The following is a 20,737-nucleotide window of genomic DNA, read 5'->3' as shown; positions in this document are numbered from 1 at the left end:
ACTCGCACGCATCCATGACCACTCCTCCTTGGCAAGACTGCTTCACCACTGACCTGGGTAGGCACTTTCTGCGCCTACAGCGCCGGCAGGACAGTCCGCTGCAAATATTCACGACCACGGCTAACAACAGTAAAAAGACGAACACTTTCATCGCGTCAGTTTGCTGACAACTCTATAACACCACGAATTGAAGTTTCCGCTTAAATAGCTAGTAGTGACACTTTTTATCTTTATGTTAACATGGTTGGCACAAATTGATACAAAGCACATAGACACATGGTGTAAACAGGCACGTCTCATCTACTTGCGTCAGAGCTGTTGGTCAGAAGATTCCCTGCTACCTCGCAGGCTGCTTGAAATGACGTATGACTGTATCCATGCCAACCCATAGTTAAAAATGGCGGAATGAAGTCCATCAAAAAACAACAGTTCACATAAATTAGACGGCGTAAATCAGGAGATGCGCGTAGTAGACACGTCACCAAGAATGGTATCAACTCATCACAGCACACATAACCACCAGAGCCACCTACAGTGGAGCACACAACACGAGGGTGTAACATATCATAGTGGCTAGTAGCTATATTGATTATGGTGGGAGAAACAGCAGCGATAAATTTTGGGACACAGTAAAGTGTTGCGTCTTTCAAAGTTATCTCTACAACAGATTCTTGGTAGCCTCAGTGCCCAATGTAGCTATAGCAACAGCAATTAAGTCAACCGCCCCAGTAGATATCTCCATGTACAAAAACCCATATGATTAACTTTTGTCACTTATGCCAAAAATGTGATAGAGACAATCAACAACTGAGCCTTAGGAAATAGCCAGCTACATGAAATCACATTCTCTACTTGCCAACAAAAATATTGGGAGAGACACTGCTTTTATTAATGCACACACTCTTATAAATGGCTAGTTCACAAAACTTCACTTGCCATTTTTCCCACCACAATATATTCAGTTAGTTCACTCAACTGGAAGTGATCTTCAATTTGTTGATTACTAGTTCAGACTTGCGGAACGCTGACGTTAATAGTTGTGTTTTGTTTAAAGGAGTGTGAGAGAACTCAAGACATTTAATATCATCCATGAAACTGGTGAATTCTTCACTTGAAGATAAGTCCTCACTTTTGGTGCTGAGACTTTGCACAGCAAACTGGTTTAACCAGTCAGCTTTGTTCGGTATTGACAAACACTTGACATCAATATTAGATTTGGTTAATGACAGTTTTTCACATTCTTGACGTTTCTCCATCTGTTAAATAAAACAACAAAAAATTTAGCAAAATACCACTGACAATATAGCTACATGATATGAGCAGAAAGACTTCCCTCTTTTATTTCAGTGGATCAAAGGGATTTATTGAAAGCATAATAGAGTTAAGTCCTTGAACAAAATACTTTGAAATCAACACATTTTTATTTGCCTATATTTAGCCTTACTCAGCTACCTCTAACATTATCAAAGTCTCTGAGATACAAACCACTCAACCCCCTACTTGCATTTACAGGATAGTTGTGTTATCAACACCTCGAGGCCTTGATAATCCAGCCTGTCTTACACACAACTTCACATGATGCAACCAACATGTCACTAGTAGCCTTTTACTTTACTACAACAATGGTTGCCCCCTCCCCCCAATGGTCCCTGAGGGGACACACCCTCGGCTGGCCAATGAGGGGAGTTTTCTAGATTAGTGTTGACTGTTGATGTGTACTTATAATGATTCAGTGAGATATTTTATCTCCTTTGAGCAGCATAAGATCTTAATTAATAACTGACCCAAACTCAAACACATGTGATACTGTACCAGAGGAGGTTAGACATGATATAAGCGTTTCTGAAATTTATTACTGTTAATTGTTATGCGATCATATGCGATGAGGAGTTGAGAGGAGTAAGTGATAGAAGAAATGTTTAGCAATATCCACACCATGTTAGCTTGTGCTTCTTAAGATGAACAGCAAATTCTTATTGCAAGGCAAGTGTGCGAGTTTCTCTGTGAGGCCAAGCTAGCAGCGTCCACTTTTCTTTTTCAATACCCTGGGAGGCTATGCTAGTATACACACTGCTTTCTTCAACAATTATTGTGCTAAAATACATGTACATAAGGCATCCCTATAGTATTACACATCGATTCCACCTTCAAACGCTTACACACGTGATCCCCGTAGATTTCAAGAGCAATTTACATGTCTGGAGTAGTGGGGTTGAATGGGGTTGACCGGCTGAATAGACTAAACTTGAAGTGCACTCTTGAATGGTATTTGCGAACACTTTGGTGAGTGCTTGGTTAAACTTGTAATACAAAATGTATGTGCTCACATGTGTGTGTCCACCCCCTCTGATACTGTACTATTAGTTATTGACTGCATCTATTAGAGTATATTGATTAATTAATTATCCAGTTTAGCCAAAGGGGAGGTTGCTGTGTTAATGAGGGTAACATAAATAAATACATTCTCTGTACATTCACTATACCATCAGCTATGGCTGGAGGAAGCAATCTCAGTTTGGTCAGGCAGCAAAAAAAAAAATACTATAAAGATATTTTGTTATTTTAAATTGGTAATATATGCTAATGATGTTGATACTGTCTTATAAATAGCTAACTGTTGTTGTATTAGAGACTACTCAGACTATTTAGATTTTTTTTTGTGATAATTTTGGTCAGGTTCTCCCTGACCTATTCTGCTGTCCCTGATCATGCATGCATTGTACTTTAAAAACTTATAACTTTAAAGTGAAGGGGGTTTACCCTATGCTGGTTCTACCACATAGACTCTTTGGCAGTCCCTTAGCAACAAAATGTACTCTGTTACAAAGAGCTGTCACTTACTTGATATAGTTTAATCAGAGAGTCCCCATATGGTTCATAAAACATTCTCTCATAACATAGCCAGGCTTGTTGTCTGAATGACTCATCATCATTGGAGCCAATATCACATGATTCAAGAGCCACTTCAATCATCTAATAGTGAGTACAAAGTGTGACTAGTAACTAGTGTAATCTTTATGTGGTTGTAGGGCTTCAGAGTTGATGACAAAGTAAATGACACTTATTATAAAACCTACCAATTTCCCAACATGGCTGCCAACAAATTAACTACTTTATTTAGCAGATGATGATGCTATACACAGGGGCAGTGTGTCTGAATACTTGACAACATGTCATGTACATGGCTGCTTAATATTGTCATAATTTACATGGAACGCTTCATGCCAGCCTTGTCTTAGGTCAGACAGATTTCTGTAATTGTGTCAAAGTCCACACAACACTCTAGTGGCTTTGAGATGGCACTGAAGACAATTCTATTCACTGGCAAAATTAAAATTTGTAGCAGTGCAGTGTATCTAGAGCTCACAGTGGAGTGTAATTTGACCTGGCTCATCCATTTTGAACCACCTTACCTCCATCCCTATGTGAGGACTAAAAACAATTATTAAAAAATGTAAAGGCTGTTTGTGTCTTGTATTCTAGATGCTTTGAAAGGCCACAAAATGCTCAGAGAAAATTTCACCTGCACAGCTGCCAAGGTTGGTGAATATAACCATTTAAACCATAAAAATTGCCTAGGAATGTACTTTGTGCCCAAAAGGAGGTTATAAACAATATGTACAGATTAGAATTAATGAAGGTGTATCTAAAAAAGAACCCCATATGTTAGCACATTTTTCAAATTCCATTTTACTCCCTTTTTCTTTTTCCAGATAACCAAAGGAATGGTCAACCACAGTTTCAGCTCTAGAAGCCAAGAACTTCTGAATTTACAGCGCTACAAAGTGGCAACAACAGAAAGATCATGATAATACGTAAAATAAATTACAGGTGCTTAATTAAACAACCACAATTTACAAATGCAGTCCTGTACCGAGATGCAATTTATATCATCACGTTCTCCATGAACAGGCAAATCTATTGCTGGATAACTTTCTGCGTTCATGATGAAGGCAAAAACATGAGGAAAAAATGTCAGTAAACCGCTAGTCCAATGCGAGGCAGATAACACTCATATATTTCATCTCCTTGAGAGCACCGACACAAAACATATATATATATATATATATATATATATATATTTGAACTTCTGCTTTGGGGATCACGATGCTACCATGGGTTTTAGGCTTTTAGCATTAGCTTCCTTCATCACAAAACAAGAGCTAAAAAAGTTTATAGCATATTCATATTTTGTAAATATTTCACTCATTGTGTTTATTGCATTCTACTATAAAATTAGGCTTGTGCTAACATGTGGGATTCTTGCAGATCCGGTCATAACTAACTAGAAATAACCAACAACACTTTCGTAAGTGGGGGAAATGGAAATGTACTGAAATTGGATTTCACAGGATATTCAATAATGCAACCGAAGATGAAATGGTTTTAAAACTTGGAAAATTTTTCATAGATTTTTCATAATGTGAAAATGTAGAGTCAGTATATTTTCATAACCACTGATAACAGCTACCAATTTTCCATAAAGTGAATACATTTTACTAAGGAGGGAGGTAGGAGGTGCCTGATCCTTGAACATCCCTAGCACTTGCCTCTTCTATTACTTGTTCTTACGAAGTAATTTTCTTATAGGGAAATGTTATGGGAGATTAACTATCTACAACGGAATACACATCTCTAGTTATCCTATTCTACTTACTTCTTCAAAGTGTTGATGTACTTGACATGCAATTTGTTTCAGGGTAATGTTTTCATCATGACTCTGATGATGATGACGATGTCCATTTCTCAGTAGTGAGTTCACCTTACGATGACTTATTTGGTAATCAGACACCATTGCATCGAAAGTTGGTAAAAACAATTTGTGTTTCTGATGTGCTACAGACTGTGAGTCATTCAGGAGCTAATGACAAGAACAGTCAGACTACATGATATTATTATTATTGTGGAAGACAATAATCATGTGATAATACCATAGATATACAACTCTTATTGAGAATTAGAAATGGCGTCACACCCACCATACTGTCTGTACATGTTTTACTTTCTATTGTTTTGAAGAGCATGAAAATACTATTTTGAAGTTCTGTAAGGTTGAACAATATAAGCTGCTTTGGTGGAAGCCACTGAGTGGCCTTTAAGAAACTGCTGTTTTGGTATAACCACATGTTCATTTGAAACACTTTGTTGTGTGATGCCGTTTTCAATCCCTATTAAGAGTCGTATATCTATGGCAATAGTACAGCCTTAGTTATAGCATTTTGAAATAACCATTCAATTCAAGTATTTCAAGTGGTGAACATTTTATTTGTGTATGTTCTATTAGAGTAGTTGAACACTGAACAAAACACTGCATATAGCTTATCTAAAAACCTGAGGTCGAGTAACCAAAGGTCTAATGTACAAGTTATCATGAGACTGATGTACCAGCTAGAGTTTCAGTTGTTGAACAACTAAAAACCCTAACATTATTCTGACAATGCTGAAGGCACATTTTTCTTGATAATACTTGATTGTTCTATTAGAGTATATGACTCACTTTCACAAATGCGTCGTGAACAGAAACAAATGACTTTGAATTTTCTCTCTTCGGCAGCACTAAAGCAACACAGGAGGTTACACACATCAAATAGTCTTGGTTACACTCTCACCATCAAATGCCATCCCTCCATCAACTCCTTGGTCAATCCCAGTGGTAATTTGGCCAGCCTCTAGTCTCTTCAAGCTACTATTTAATGCCTCTCTCACGCTAACCATTAATATCTAAACCAAAAAGAAAATAACTCAAGCATGATGAAAGGGTAGCCATATATTCTTAGTTAGCACAAACCCTGTCTTTGTTTAGCGCTGATCTAGCTTTCCTGTGGAGGTCAATACTTTCAGATATTTCTAAATATTGTTCTTGGAGGGAGTTGGTACTTTGTGGTGCTACGCTGCCACAAATGATATCAATTTGTGACCTCACTTGCAGCAAGTGTGTCAGCTCTATAACAGCAGCTGCCTTCTCCTTCTTCAACCTAAAGATTAAGGGACCGAGCTGTATAAAAATGGTGTACACAACTCTATTAGAGTGTTCACCTTTCTATACTGTCATAACGACTATTCCTCAACTCCAGTTGTTTAATTGTTGTACTACACTAAAAAATTAACACCAATACACCATAGCAACACACCATAGCAACATGCACACTGACCTTATTACGAGCATCAGTTTCAAGTGTTTTGATGTCTAATTTGAACAGTTCAATAAATTCTACAGAATATTCTCCAATCTCCAGCCAGTCCTCAAGCTGTGGTATGATTGTCTTCCGAATTCGTAGTAGTTGATCCCTCAACTACAAGCAAAAACGTCACCTACCCAGCTAGAAGACAATTAATACTAACTTCAGTGATTATCTGAGACTTCTCCACTAATTCTTCATCGATGACCTTCAGTAAATCATTCTGCTCAACAAGCTCCTTCTCTAGCAGTGGCAGATCACGAGGTAGTAAAGTGATCTGAGGTAACATCGAGTTATGGAGTAAGTGGGCCCAATCCTCAGCCATCTTGGTGGTCTAAAATGAGTCACTCTAACCTCACCTAGTCACACACCCCTACCCACCATGTTACTAGACTCTTTGTAGGAAGATATGAACTTTTCTACTTCAGTGAAAATCCTGTCAAGGTCAGCATCATCAGGTGTGGCCATTATAGACCTTGTTATCATCGGTGACTCCGGTTCTATGATGACAATAAAATGGTGAGGTTAATATGTGTCTCCTAGTTTTATAGTGCCGTAATTTTTGTAAGACTAATATTTGGTAAATTATTATGTGGCAAACAAAGGTGCAACCATTATAAACTCAGTCAACTTTTATCACTGAAGTCAAGGAGTTAAGTACACTGTACGACTACTAGTTAGAGAAATGGGAATGGCATTATATGATGGGTCTGTCTCCAGCTATGCACAAACCTACTAAATGATCAAAAGGATAGTGACAAAGCACTGACCTTATAAGCCATTGAAAGATCTTTGTAAATCTCAAAATTGGCCAAAATTATTTCTGCTTAAACTGGCACAGACTATTTTGTTTAATTGTTGGCAATGCGATATATCTTTGACTACAAATCTCTTAAATCTCACAGGCAATTTTTATCTGTTGTGGGCCCCTTGTAAACAATTCTGAACTGACAAGAACACTCAGCCTCTATTACTGTATAGATTGGGGGTTTCATTAGGGATATAAAAGAGTCCTTACACATATCTGATGCAACAGCAAACTACAAACCTGCAAACAATGTTTGCATTCTTCCAGCTCTGTTGTTCTGAGCCTTCATGGTCCATGCTATCACTCGTCTGTCACAGTCCACTGAGATGCTCTCCAATAACTGCACCTACAGAGAGTACAGGATATATTGTTATAGTAACTACATTGTTTCTGCGAAGAAGGAATTCATGAGTATATTTGTATACAAAGTGTTCATATCACAGTGAGAGTGATATGAACACTCTCACTGTGATAACATTGTAATAACATTGAAAGTATTTAAAAAATTATTTAATAGTATGAGTACCCTCACACATTACACATTCCTGATGATATATGTGTTGAGTCAGTAGATTATATACTAAAAAAATTTTTTTTAGTGATCGATATTTAAGCCATAGTGTTGTGTCAAACAGTAAATCCTTGAGCATTTCTAAGAGTACCTGTAATTGAAACTTCTTGTTAGCTTTACAAGTTACAAGGGGAAAACGGTGCACAAGGTGTACTGTGTAGTAAGGAAAATATTTCGTAGATCACCACATTCCAAAATTTTGAGTCACTGAGATCTTTTATGTACTTATAATACTTAAACAATGTGTGATGAGCTGTAAATTTCGAGTTGGAAACTTTTCACAGATGGGAGTGTATTTGTAGAAATTGTTCCTCCTATAAATTATGTTTTAATGAAGATGTAGCAGCAGTGGGGTGGTAATATTTGTACACAAACTTTTTGTAGTTGACCCGTCACACAGGAATACCACCAGTTTTTGTCTGTAACACCATGGAGAATAGGACACCATGGAGAATAGGACACCATGGAGAAAAGGACACCATGGAGAATAGGCAGTAAATGGCTATAATAAGTATAATGTAGCAACACCACTCTCACATCTGAGACATCATGATGTGTATGAGAGGGCTCAAATAGAACACTGACAAGATAGCAGACAGTTAGACCAATGACAATTCACCAACAAGAAAACTTCACCAAATTTGGTGTCACAAAACATAATTCAATAGTGAATGGAGTGATCCCCTGAACATCATAATATTTAAATCAGCTAATTGTTTAACATTAATACACTGTTAGTACTCTCAGTAGCTGTTACAAACATGTACTATATTATTTTTATCTATTCAGCCTACAACCTGTTTAAAGTTGTCACATGAGTGTGTTTGAAAAGAGAAGAATCCATGACTGGACCTGAACCTGCAACCATCCGATTAACGTTCGGACGTTTACAGGAGGTCAGGATGTTTCTCCTTGTCAATTTGTATCCATAGGAACTTTCTTATATCTCAGTACACAGTATAAACACTCCAAACAGATCCTATCTGATGTGTACAGCCCAGTTACTGCCTAACTCAGTTGACCAATATTGTGTTCATAATATAAACACTGGGGGAGAGTGTCTAACTGCCTGTACAAAACCATTGAATAGACACATATTAACAGTTTACTGATGATAGAGAACTATTGATGGGTATTCATGGTGCTGATAGGGTAAAGCTTTTGCTCTACCAGGTATGGATACCCTATAAGTTACACCAGTGATTTTGCTATAAAGTGTCCTAGTGAGACACGAACTCTTCGTAATGATGTTAGGGGATGCCCTTGTTTGAGAACTTCTCATTATAGGGAAAATCCCTTCACTGCAATTTTGGAAACTAGATACTAACAGGAAATTCGCTTGTAGTGACTCAAACTAGTGTTGACACTCTTAACAAGTGTTGGGAAGTATAAACTATGGCTACACATCACCATGGAAATACTTAGTTGTATACCTTATATCAAGAGTTAATAATATCTCTATTATTAGCTTATATGATATCACTTGTTTATTGCATGTTTATAATTAATATCATTTAATTACAAATAAAATATAACAAGATTGTGACATACTGTGGAGCTTCTCTGCCCTAAAAAAAGAAGCGAGTACTCTAACTGATAACACCATGGTGGAGAAAAAGAAAGTCTGGCCACTTGAGATAGTGCTACACACCGAGAGTAACATTTATTGAATCTGCAGAAATGTTCAGCTAACTACTGACAGGAGCTCATTGAGTCCAGAGACTCGATGAGCTCAAGTTACTAAGAGTATCACATGAGCATTGGCAAGTCACTGTGACACCAATAGGATGGTACAATGTAATAAAATCACCACAAAATATTCAGTTGTCTTAAATTCCCAAATGTGGCTACTTTATGTAACTCCCAAGGCAGGCTATAAAGCTGGTAGTCTATATTCACACAAAAACTGAACCACTGCAGTCAACTGGGCCAGACCTCTTACTCACCAATCCATGCACATTACCACTCTACCATAAGGGGGTGCTATTTAACTCCCTTAATTTTTATGCCTATAAATGTGTAACTAAAGTGACCTCAGTGTAACAAGGTAAGAAACCAAAGCCGAACTCGACCCTCATAATGATGTGTTTCATTGTGATTTGTTTATGGTGAAAGGATGCAAAGCGTTCCCACAAAGCCATAAATTTACCTTCATAAAACTAGTGTGTTTGATAGCTCAGTACAACGGATGGTCATTGTGACCTAATTTTGGAAAACCATCCTTTTGGGCACAAGCAAAAATTGCAGGAAAACTCAATTGAAAATTAATGTTTTTACACATTGGATAAAGCAACTATTAAATCTTCTTGCTGTGAAGTTTCACAACCAAAGCTACTTTCTGCTAGGAGATATAGATGATTTTATCAGACCATGTAGTGATTTCACAATGTGTGGGACACCAATTAACCTACAAATGGAGTGATTTGTTCAGGTGATGGAATGGTTAAAACTAAGTATTTAGAGGGACATGCTATTTAACTGAAGAGAAGGACCAAAAACACTTGATTTAATTACCAGCAGTCTCTCTTTATATATTTTAGATGATAGGAATGGAATGATAAACACCCAGTGCCTCATTTTAGCTATAAAACAGAAAATTGACCAATGTGCCAAAAAGATGGTATATAGCCGTTCTAGTTGATAAGCCAGTATTGTGCACAATATCCGCCGTTTCAAAGCTACAAGAAGGTACAGTTTACAGTCAGTTATGTTAGAACTTTTACTGGTGTAAAGTGTCTTAATATAGCCATTGTGTGTTGGCTCCCTTGCCTGTAGTTGTGCAGGTGGGTAATTGCTTTACTACTTTCAAATTAGTTGTCAATCACAATACAACAAACATTGACATTGCTCTGGCATTCACTGCAGTAGTTTGCAGTCACGGTAGATCTGTAGCAGCACCAGCAACATGGCAACAGAGTGGCCCTTACTACAGACCACCAGCACAGTTTAGAACTAATTACAAGGTGTTGCTGTATCAGCCATTATTATTATTGCCAGCTCAGTACACACAAAGAAGGACTTACCTTGAACCAAATGGCAGGTTCCATGGCAACGCTGTGATTAGCAATATTTGGCATCCTTCCATCTTGCAAGGTGATGGCTAACGACTTCCAGTAATCCGATTTCTTCACTATCAACTGCATGTCACAATCGAGGTCGCACTACTCGCTCTTCACGTAGCGTGTTATTAATGTAGCGATCATTTCCCTATTTGTTTAGCCTCATCAGCGAATTGTGGGCGTGATAAGGGGATTTTTTTGTCTTCTTGGTAAGTCTGCACAAACATACGCGCACCAACTTACAACCCACAATCGATAAGTAAACACGTTTTCAATACATATTGATCATTATTAACACTTTACAGTGACCAGCACTGAAGGCCATATCTGACAGCAACATGATCGCTCAATACGATGGCTACAGGCGCTCTATGGTGGCATCAATCCGGAGGAAGTACCTGGACACGGTGGAGCTGAATGTGTGGCCTACTTGAGTAATAAAACGAAAATCTTTGAGACATGTTTGTCGACTACGATAATGCTGGTAGCTTCGGTGTACGCGTTCAAGCGCTTCTCTCTTCCTGCCAAGCCGCCTCCAGAGGGTGACCACCTTTGGAAGGGACCACTGCTAGGCTTACTAAGCGCCGTGTTCGGTCTGTAAGTAGGTTATAAGATCAGCTCTGGACAGTTACTCTACATGCTGAATCCCTGTCACTTCCTCACCATAGTTGAGGTAGAGTTGCAAGGAATTGTGTCAGCTTGCACATTGTCTTTTCGTTACAGATATATTTATTGGCATCAAAACCAACTAGGTTTACGCTATCCATCTTAAGGATGTTGGTACATTATGTCTACTGTGCTCTGGTTGCCATGGTGTTTCCTGAGACCGGTGGTAGAGTGGTACGTTACATGTTCAGTTAGCAAACCATTTGTATGAAATATCTGTATGTGGCCATTATACATGCAACACAACACTGTATACAGTTCCCACCCACTAGTAGGTAGTGATGTTGTTGAATAGTTTGGTTGTTCCTTGGCAACTATATTATCATCAGCTACTAGCTACCACACTAGGGGAGGGTTGAAGCCATGCAATGCTGTATGGTAATTCAAAGGCGGATTTGGGGGGGGAGGGGGCTCCAAAATTTAGGAAGCTTCTAGAAGTTGCAGTACAGATGCAATTGTATCTTATACATATGCATGGGGAATGAAAAGATGGAAGGAGAAGGGAGAGTGGCTAATCTTTCCTGAGAATTATTAAGAGGGGTTCAAATTATACTTTTGATGTGAGATTTAACCTAAAAGCTGCTAAAAATCAAAATACTCTAATAGAACAGTCAACTACTCTAATAGAACATCCATCATATTTTTAAATTAAATTATATTTTAGTAATATCTATGCAATAGTGACTAAATACTTTTGGTCAAACTAAATATTGTGTCAAACACTTAATATCTGTAGCATTTCTAAGAGTACTTGTAATTGAAACTTCTTGTTAGCTGTATAAGTTACAAGGGGAAATCTGTACACATAATGTACTATATGGCAGGTTTTTTTCGAGGGGGAAATATTTGCAGATCACATTCCAAAATTTTGAAAGTTTTGCTTCTTGAGGCATTCATAGTACTTACACAATGTTATTTGGTTGGGTTGCAAATTTTTAGGGGGAATTTTTTTGCTAATGGAAGTCAATTTGCAAAAAATGTGAAAATTTTCCCCTTGGAAAAAAACCTGCTATATAGTATGTTTTAAGATGTAGCAGCAGTACTAGTGTGATGATATTATATACAAACTTGTTGTAGTTGACCTGTCACACAGGAATACCTCTATGCATTAGAAACCAAATATACTTGGGAATGTTATTGTAGAGGATAATATAGACGGTAGTCTAGGCTGTAGCAACACCACATTTCACATCTGAGAATGATGTCCAATTGTGTATGTGTGGTACACCTATATAACATAGCAGACAATTAGACTAATGATAAATTAACCAACAAGAAAACTTTACCAAATTAGGCACAATAAAACATGACTCAATAGTTAATGGAGTGATATCATATTTGAATGAGCTAAATTGTTTAACATTTCATGCACTGTAGTACTATCAATAGCAGCCACAAACATGTCCTCACAATACTACATAACACACAAGGATTTTTATATCTCAGTGCACAGCATAAACACTCCAAACAGTTCCTGTCTACAGCCCTCACTGCCTAACTTACCTCAGTTGACAAATATCAAGACTCATGGTAGCGGGTTGCACAACTACAAAGTGCATGCCCACAGTTAAATGATGCGCAGCCACTACTGTGAGTTAGTTACTTATGTGTAGGGACGCTTTTGCAATATTAGCCCTGGCATCTCTCAATACATATCATTCGTAATAAAAATACTGGGGGAGAGTGTCTAACTGCCAATGCAGCTTGTACAAAATTATGGAATAGAACACTTTTACTGATGACAGAGAACTGTTGATAGGTGTTGAGTGCCATTGGTAGGTGCTAAATACGGTAAAGCCTTTGTTCTACAAGGTATGGAAGTTACACAATGATTTTTCCTGAAAGTGTCCTAGTTAGACTCTATCTTTTATTATGAACTCTTGGTGACACGTTGCTAATGATGATGTTAAAGGATGCCTTTGTTTGGGCACTTCCCATAGTAGGGAAAATCCTATCACTGAAATTTTGGAAACTAGATACTAACAGGAACTTCACTTGTAGTGACTCAACTAGTGTTGATACTGGTGTGTTGGGACTCTTGGTATAACTATGGCTACATGTCACCATGGAAATACCAGTATATATGGTGCCAAGAATTCATAATATATATACTAAGGAGAGTATCCTACTCTCATATACCCCTGTAGAAAGGCGTATCGTGAAGTTATGACGTAACGACAAGATGTTGTGGTTTGTGACGTACAGGAGGCCGTAAAAGTACAAGAATCGTTATCACCGTTCACACTTGTGACGCACAGGATAGCCATATTCGCGAATGGTCTAGTAAGAAACGCCTACGAAGCAGTCTTAACCCATGAAGGAACGATTGTAGTTGGGTGAGAGCTGGAGTTAATCTGGTTGCTAGCGACGTTGGTAGGCACGCGTTCAATCGATACCATGTTCAACTAATGACATCATTAATTATACAAAGAAAAACGGGCGAACTCAGAAGTGTTACGTCATAACTTCACGATACGCCTTTCTACAGGGGTATATGAGAGTAGGATACTCTCCTTAGTATATATATTATGAACTCTTGATGGTGCCTGTTGATACCTTATCACTTGTTTGTTGTACTTTCAGGAATACCTTCTTAATTAATATTATTTAATTACAAATAAAATATAACAAGGTTGTGACATATTGTGGAGCTTTTTCACCCTAAAGGAAGCAAGCACTCTTATCAATAAGCACCATGGTGGAGAAAAAACAGTCTGGCCATTTAAGATTAGTGCCACACACCGAGTATAACATCTTATGACTCTGCAGAAATGTTCAGGAACTCATCAAGTCTCGATGAGCTCCAGTTACTGACAGTGTCACATGAGCAGCTTAATCATTGACAAGTACTTGTGGTTCCCTATAATTAAGATGATATAAGGTATAAAGTCACTGTGACACAATGTTGCAATGTAATAGATCAGTTGTCTTAATTCCCAAATGTGGCTACTTTAAGTAATTCCCAAGGTAGGTGGGTTATAGAGCTGGAGTCTGTATTTACAAAAAAAGCTTAAACAAAAAACTACAGAAGAACTGCAACACTGCAGTTGGCTTGAACCCAGGCCTCTCACTCATCTTAATTTCTACCTTATAAATGTGTAACTGGATTGACCTCTAACAAAGGTAAAAAATAAACTTGACTCTAGCACTAACAGAAGTTTGCCTGTTACACATAATTAAATGTTTCACTGTTGAGTTTGTGGTGAGGAGGATGCAAAGCATCTGTCCCACGAAGCCGGGCCAGGCCTAGTCTCACAGCGCCCGACCCTAAAAAGAGGGTCTGGTGAAACTCTGTACAAAAAGTTTGAATGTTTATTGGATGACGTTTACGTGTTACGTAAATGCAATGTTTACATCACAATATCCATTCAACCAGATCCACTTACAGCATCACCAAACTAATGGCGCTACTTTATTTGTGTTCAACATTAAAACGAACCCAACAGAATTGTATGGCCGTTTTCTCAACGATTTTAAGCGGCAAAGTCACCGGGTGTAATTAACAGTGTGCGTGAATATTTTGAAATGTACGCATTACATAATCAATTTGAAATGGAGCGATCTGATTGGAGCTTTCAACATTCCGGCAGTGCCAAACTTTTTGTACACAGTTTCACCAGACCCTCTTTTTAGGGTAGACCAGGCCTAGCTTGTTCTTACCTTCATACGACTCATGTGTTTGATAGTTGAGTACAATGCATGGACTACCAGTCTGTCCAGTCACATAGTCGCTGTTCTAGCTGGCAAACCAGTACTGTGCACAATATCTCCAAATGAGCTACCTAGAAGGGCTAACATTGTGAGAGGATACAGTTTACAATCGGTTATCTTAGAACTTTTGCTGGCTGGCATAATAATTAAGTGTCCGTGAGTATAAGCCATTGTGTGTTGGCTCCCTTGCCCTGGCAGTTGTGCCAGGTGGGGTATTTGCTTTACAACTTTCAAATCAGTTATCAACAACCATTTTACTGCTAGGACATTCACTGCAGCAGCTTGTAAGTAGATGATGTTTCATATTGATAGCTCAGCACACACACACACTACACACACACACACACACACACACACACACACACACACACACTACACACTACACACACACACACACACACACTACACACACACACACACACTACACACACACACTACACACACACACACACACACACACACACACCACACACACACATACACACACACACACACACACACACACAGAAGCGCTTACCTTGAACCAAATGGCAGGTTCCATAGCAACACTGTGATTGGCATTCTTCCATCTTGCAAGGTGATGACTAATGATTTCCAGTAATCGGATTTGTTCACCACCAACTGCATGTCAAAGTCACACTACTCGCTCTACACATACAAGAGTAATGTAGTGTGTTATTAATTCCTTTTATGTAGCAATCATTCTCCCTATTATTTGTTTGCCTTATCAGCGAATAGTGTGTGGGCGTGATAAGGGGATTTTTTTGTCTTCTTGGTAAGTCCACACAAACACACACGTGCTGACTTACAACCCACAATCAATTACTAAACATGTTTCACGTAGTCTGGTATCACTCGCCCCTTTGCAAAAAGTTATATATTATAGCATGATTATAGTCATGGAGATTATATACAGTACACAGGTGTACAAGGTATTGTAACTAGGGTATATACACAGTATGTATGTGCATGAGATTTGCAGGGGTGTACATAAGTGTACTAGGGTGTATATGAGTGTACTAGGGTGTACATCAGTATACAAGGGTGTACATGAGTGTACTAGGGTATACATGAGTGTACTAGGGTGTACATGAGTGTACTAGGGTGTACATGAGTGTACTAGGGTGTACATGAGTGTACTAGGGTGTACATCAGTATACAAGGGTGTACATGAGTGTACTAGGGTATACATGAGTGTACTAGAGTGTACATGAGTGTACTAGGGTGTACATGAGTGTACTAGGGTGTACATCAGTATACAAGGGTGTACATGAGTGTACTAGGGTGTACATGAGTGTACTAGGGTGTACATGAGTGTACTAGGGTGTACATGAGTGTACTAGGGTGTACATCAGTATACAAGGGTGTACAAAGTGTACGTAAGTGCGCATTGAGTGTATATGAGTGCACTTTGGCATATTTTTGTGTGTACATCTGTTCTATACGTGTGTGTATTTCGTACCATACGCGTATGGTACATACTGTATGAGTATGCATTTCTACTGCTTGCATTTACTTTTTCTACATATCCTTTTTTGCAGTGTGCTATTTCTACCATGGTTTTTGGTGCTTCTGCTGGACTCCTGGGATAGGCTATGATACTGGGAAATCAATTTACGAGTTGGTACAATTAAAGCATCAACATTTTCTCATGCACTAGCTGTGTATCAGTGCCTCTCCATGGCCACCCAGTTGTTAATTGCAGGTGTGGATGAACCGCTATCTTGGTCCAATAGCTACACGTACCACATTGTTTGAGATATTCTAATAGAGCAGTCAAATACTCTCAATACAACAGTCAGACATTTGTGTTTTTTTTAATTAATGTGTGCAATGGAGCAGTGCATGGTATACAGAATGCTATAATTGTTTAACAATTTTTTTGTTCAATTTTTACTTGAAGTTTTACCAACTTGACTTATGTTGACAACCTTGGCCTTGGATGTGCCAAGTCCTCTTACAGAACGAGATGTTACAGTTACCTCACTATGAACACCCTTGTCAGTCTAGATGCCACAAAGGCAGCCTTGGTGAGAATTGATGGAATAGGACAAAGAGTTGTGCTCTATTACCATACGCATTCCTCTCTATCAACTGTTTATAAATGTGCTTGGAGCAATGTGCATGTAAACACGGTGTGGTCTAGTAATGTTGTCATCCTCATCACTTGGTAACAAGCTATATGTTAAAATACCTAAGAGGAGGGAATGCTCTAACCACTGTATTACACAATATATCACTGATATACACTGGTGCACATGAGCGTCACTTCCCTCGTTTGTCTAACATGCGTGTTGAAGAACCGTGAACAGAGGGCATAGCAACCACACAAAGGGGTTGTTTTCTATTTTGAGACAATGCCACTGCAACACACACACATACCTTTCACATAATATAAAATGGTCATGCAGTCCACGTTGTTATCCCTGACATGTCTGGTGAAAGCAACTTAGTCAATAACTATGGGCCCAAGGGCAGATTTAGGGAGTGCATGGACCCTCCAAAAATTATACTATGCGCTAGCTAGAAGCTACAGCACAGATGCAATTGCATACATGGGAAATGAATAGGTGGAAAGAGCAAGAAAGGAAAAGCTAAAAGCAGTAGCAAGTTACCTACTAATATCAAAATACTCTAATAGAACTTTAATAGAACATCCATCACTAAAACTCTTCTAGTCCATAAGGAACAGAAACCAGTGTGTGAGCTTAATTTGAACCTCTTCTTTTTTAATTGTGCATGCATGTGCACACCACTTGTCAATGACCAAACATCCTGACATACCCTAAAAGTTACACGTCTATACATTACCTTTTTGCGTACTGTGAACCATAAGATGTCAATTCTTTTTTGAAAGGCTAATAATTTCTTTTGTGTAGTGGCCTAGTGGGTATGTAATTTGCTACAAACTTCACTCTCTCAGGTTAAAATGCTTCCTTTTGCAACTAAATTCTACTGAAATTTTAAGCATCTATAAAGTTAACAGAGCTACAGCATCTGGGATATGAAACCTCAAAATTGACCAATTTAAACTATACTAAACTTTCCTATTGTAAATAGCAAACCAATGTGACCACTGTATACATCCCTTCTACTTGTATGCTTCTTTTGAAAGTACGCATGCTTAGATATATTAAATTCTTAATCATCATACTATAAAATTAATGTTGAAAGTGCACCATTGTTTTAAATCCCAACTTTCCAAAGGAGATACTTTACAATAACCATAAATGTCCTTCCTTTCCTAACTATAAATTGAAAACCCTTTGAAACTATAGATTCACTGCATAGTTGCAGTTCATTTTTTGCATCTGTTTATATTAAATATCTGCACTCCTAGATCTTAAGACAATGTTTATGCTTACTCAGTCAAAACTGTCACCAAATGCAATCTCAGAAGGTTAAATGTGCAAAAAAATTCTGTAGGGGTATACCTCCAGACCCTCCTAGATAGAACATGCTGAGACTTTACACACTGTACACAACTTGTTGCCACTTTTTCTAGACCCCACTAGTGTATAGATGCCTGTAGCCCCCTTAGATCCGCCCCTGGGGCTCACATCACTTTTATGCAATAATCATTCAAAAGTCATAAAATATAATCTACTTCATTTCTAAGTTTATTTTTAGTGCAATTTGGAACACTCTAGGGCAGGTAATTACCCCTCCAGCACCTATTAGAACTATATATAGTGTTTAACAATAATTATGTGATAAGCAAGTTGATGTCATTAATTTTACTTAGATATAAAAGTGTTAGACAGCATTCCCCATAATGAGTTACTTGGCAAGCTTTACTGTAGTGGTACTCAAGGCAAATTGTGACTGGATTTGTGAAAAGGTGCCTTTCTCACACACAGAAATTGAGCCACTTTGAAACTTCATAACTTTTCATCATTGCATAAAATTGTCTGAAAGTTTCCATCAGACAGTAGGTACGAATCTGCACTGCATGTAGTTTGTTATACTTCCACCTGTACATGTGCTTCTGTTAACATTTTTGTTATACACATGATGTGTGTGTAGTAAACAATAATATTCCTCATTCTATTATACCATTTACATACCAATACAATTTGAGCTATCATTGCAATGAATCATTTCCGCCTGTAGCTTATGCATGCTTTAATTGTGTAAACATAAATCACTGTACCAGCACCAACCAAATAGATCAGAATTCTTGCAACATTGATGATGCAACTATATATATATACATACCAATTAGCAATAAACTTTATGAGTTGCACTAAATATAAGTTTGTAAAATATTGGTCTGCATAGTAATGACCTCACAGTTGTACTATATTATCAACATTCTAAGAAAGCAGCTCAATTCACTGGGATAATAAAGTTTTGTTAAGGAAAACCAGTCACAGGGAGTATGTTTTAGATACGATTTTATTAGAAAAGTAAAGCCACATAACTTAAAAACTTTGCACAAGGGTTTAATGTATATAGCTACTTGCACACAGTATATGAAGGCACACAAGTTCTCATAATTTTGGAACAATACAAATCAGTATAAAATATTGATGAGTGTTTGTGTTTATATGTACTTGAAATGTTAGCCACCTCTCAAATAATCCTGCTTACTGCTGCATTAATTGTTACAGCACAGCTAATGGACCAACAGGCATTTTAGTAGTTAACGCAAAATTTCTTGGGCCAGGCTGCTCAACTGAGTTAAACTGTACACTCCGAGATTGAACTTGAAAGCTTTTATAGTTCTGCATGCATGTGAACCTTTAGTTTGTAGAATAATTAAAATTAGAAAAATTTTAATAAAATCTTGCTGTTGTGAGAGAATTCTGAAGTTTCGAAGGGGACTAAAAGTCACTTTCTCACCCACTCCCAAATAAATCAGCGTGCAACACTGCAAAGGGCATTTATGTAGTTCTTTATGCATTGTTACTGCATTTTTAAATCCTACTTTCTAGGTGTAAAGCATTATGCTTTTGAGAAACTCCAATAATATGCTATTAACTATGTATAAGTCACTATTTCACTAGGTCTCTTACCGTGAAGAGTCAGTTCAACATCCGCTAGTTGCTATTAGAGTGCTGATCAGTATAGTACATGTAGATGCATACTGCATGACTTATATTGTACTGTTTTATTGTGCTCTCAGAGAATAGCTGAAAAATAGCCTCTTTGGCTGATGCTAAATTTCCCTGATTAAATAGCAACATTTAAAAAAAAGACTGTTCTGTTAGAGCTATTGACTGCATGCTCAATAGAGTATCTCGATCTTGAGCAGAGACTTTACCTTGGACTGGCTACATGACTTTAGCCCCTTTGAGCAGGAGATGAACTCCTATCCCTTCTGTTATATATCCATGTATGCATTTGCAGCAAATCTGCTAGCATTATTTATTATTATTAACACTTTACAGTGACCAGCACTGAAGGTCTACAGCAACATGTGCTGCAGCTTTATTATATCATGGATTACAGGCTATACTGATATAGTATGGATTGCCATACCATACATGTATGGTTGTGTACGAAATACACATTTGGTATAGAACACATCCACTGATTGCACATGAGTGTACATACGTGAGGTATACAAGGACGTATTATGATATTGGTAAGCATGAAATAAATCAATATAGCATAGATGCACCCTTTAAGGAAATAAATGGGTGACAGAACTGCTAATAATAATAATTGATAGAAAGATGAACAAGGATTAGGTTAGGGTATGGTTATTTTAGATTCCATATATTCCAACCGATCCAAC

General features: G+C 37.9%; 1 protein-coding gene and 1 long non-coding RNA gene across 2 annotated transcripts; one reads left to right on the top strand and one right to left on the bottom strand.

The window, feature by feature from the left end:
• Positions 1-215: 215 nt before the first annotated feature.
• LOC136240879 (uncharacterized) lies at positions 216-10,845 on the bottom strand. The gene is made up of 13 exons (XM_066031944.1): positions 10,582-10,845; positions 7,228-7,333; positions 6,561-6,679; positions 6,343-6,513; positions 6,153-6,293; positions 6,037-6,095; positions 5,789-5,975; positions 5,610-5,721; positions 5,498-5,556; positions 4,658-4,861; positions 2,842-2,973; positions 977-1,256; positions 216-529 (listed from the first exon to the last, which is right to left on the bottom strand). The coding sequence occupies exons 1-13, from the start codon at positions 10,699-10,701 to the stop codon at positions 297-299; spliced, it is 1,923 nt and encodes a 640-aa protein (XP_065888016.1). The 5' UTR covers positions 10,702-10,845; the 3' UTR covers positions 216-296.
• A 36-nt stretch (positions 10,846-10,881) lies between these two features.
• LOC136240887 (uncharacterized) lies at positions 10,882-16,895 on the top strand. Its single transcript, XR_010694012.1, has 3 exons — positions 10,882-11,290; positions 11,341-11,457; positions 16,536-16,895. It is a non-coding gene; the product is annotated as an uncharacterized lncRNA (long non-coding RNA).
• The last annotated feature ends 3,842 nt before the right edge of the window (positions 16,896-20,737 follow it).

This window comes from Dysidea avara, chromosome 12 (assembly GCF_963678975.1).
Source record: "Dysidea avara chromosome 12, odDysAvar1.4, whole genome shotgun sequence".
NCBI classification, from domain to species: domain Eukaryota; kingdom Metazoa; phylum Porifera; class Demospongiae; order Dictyoceratida; family Dysideidae; genus Dysidea; species Dysidea avara.
The sequence above is the reverse complement of the archived record's forward strand: the minus strand, read 5'-3'. Positions and strand labels throughout refer to the sequence as shown.

Bases quoted from the DNA above. Each gene is read 5' to 3' on its own strand.
- LOC136240879 (XM_066031944.1), bottom strand. From the start codon at position 10,701: ATGCAGTTGATAGTGAAGAAATCGGATTACTGGAAGTCGTTAGCCATC. The intron at 6,514-6,560 runs GTGGGTAGGGGT...GACTCATTTTAG, and splicing joins ACAAAGAGTCTAGTAACATG to ACCACCAAGATGGCTGAGGA. The intron at 6,294-6,342 runs GTTAGTATTAAT...TTTTGCTTGTAG, and splicing joins AGTCTCAGATAATCACTGAA to TTGAGGGATCAACTACTACG.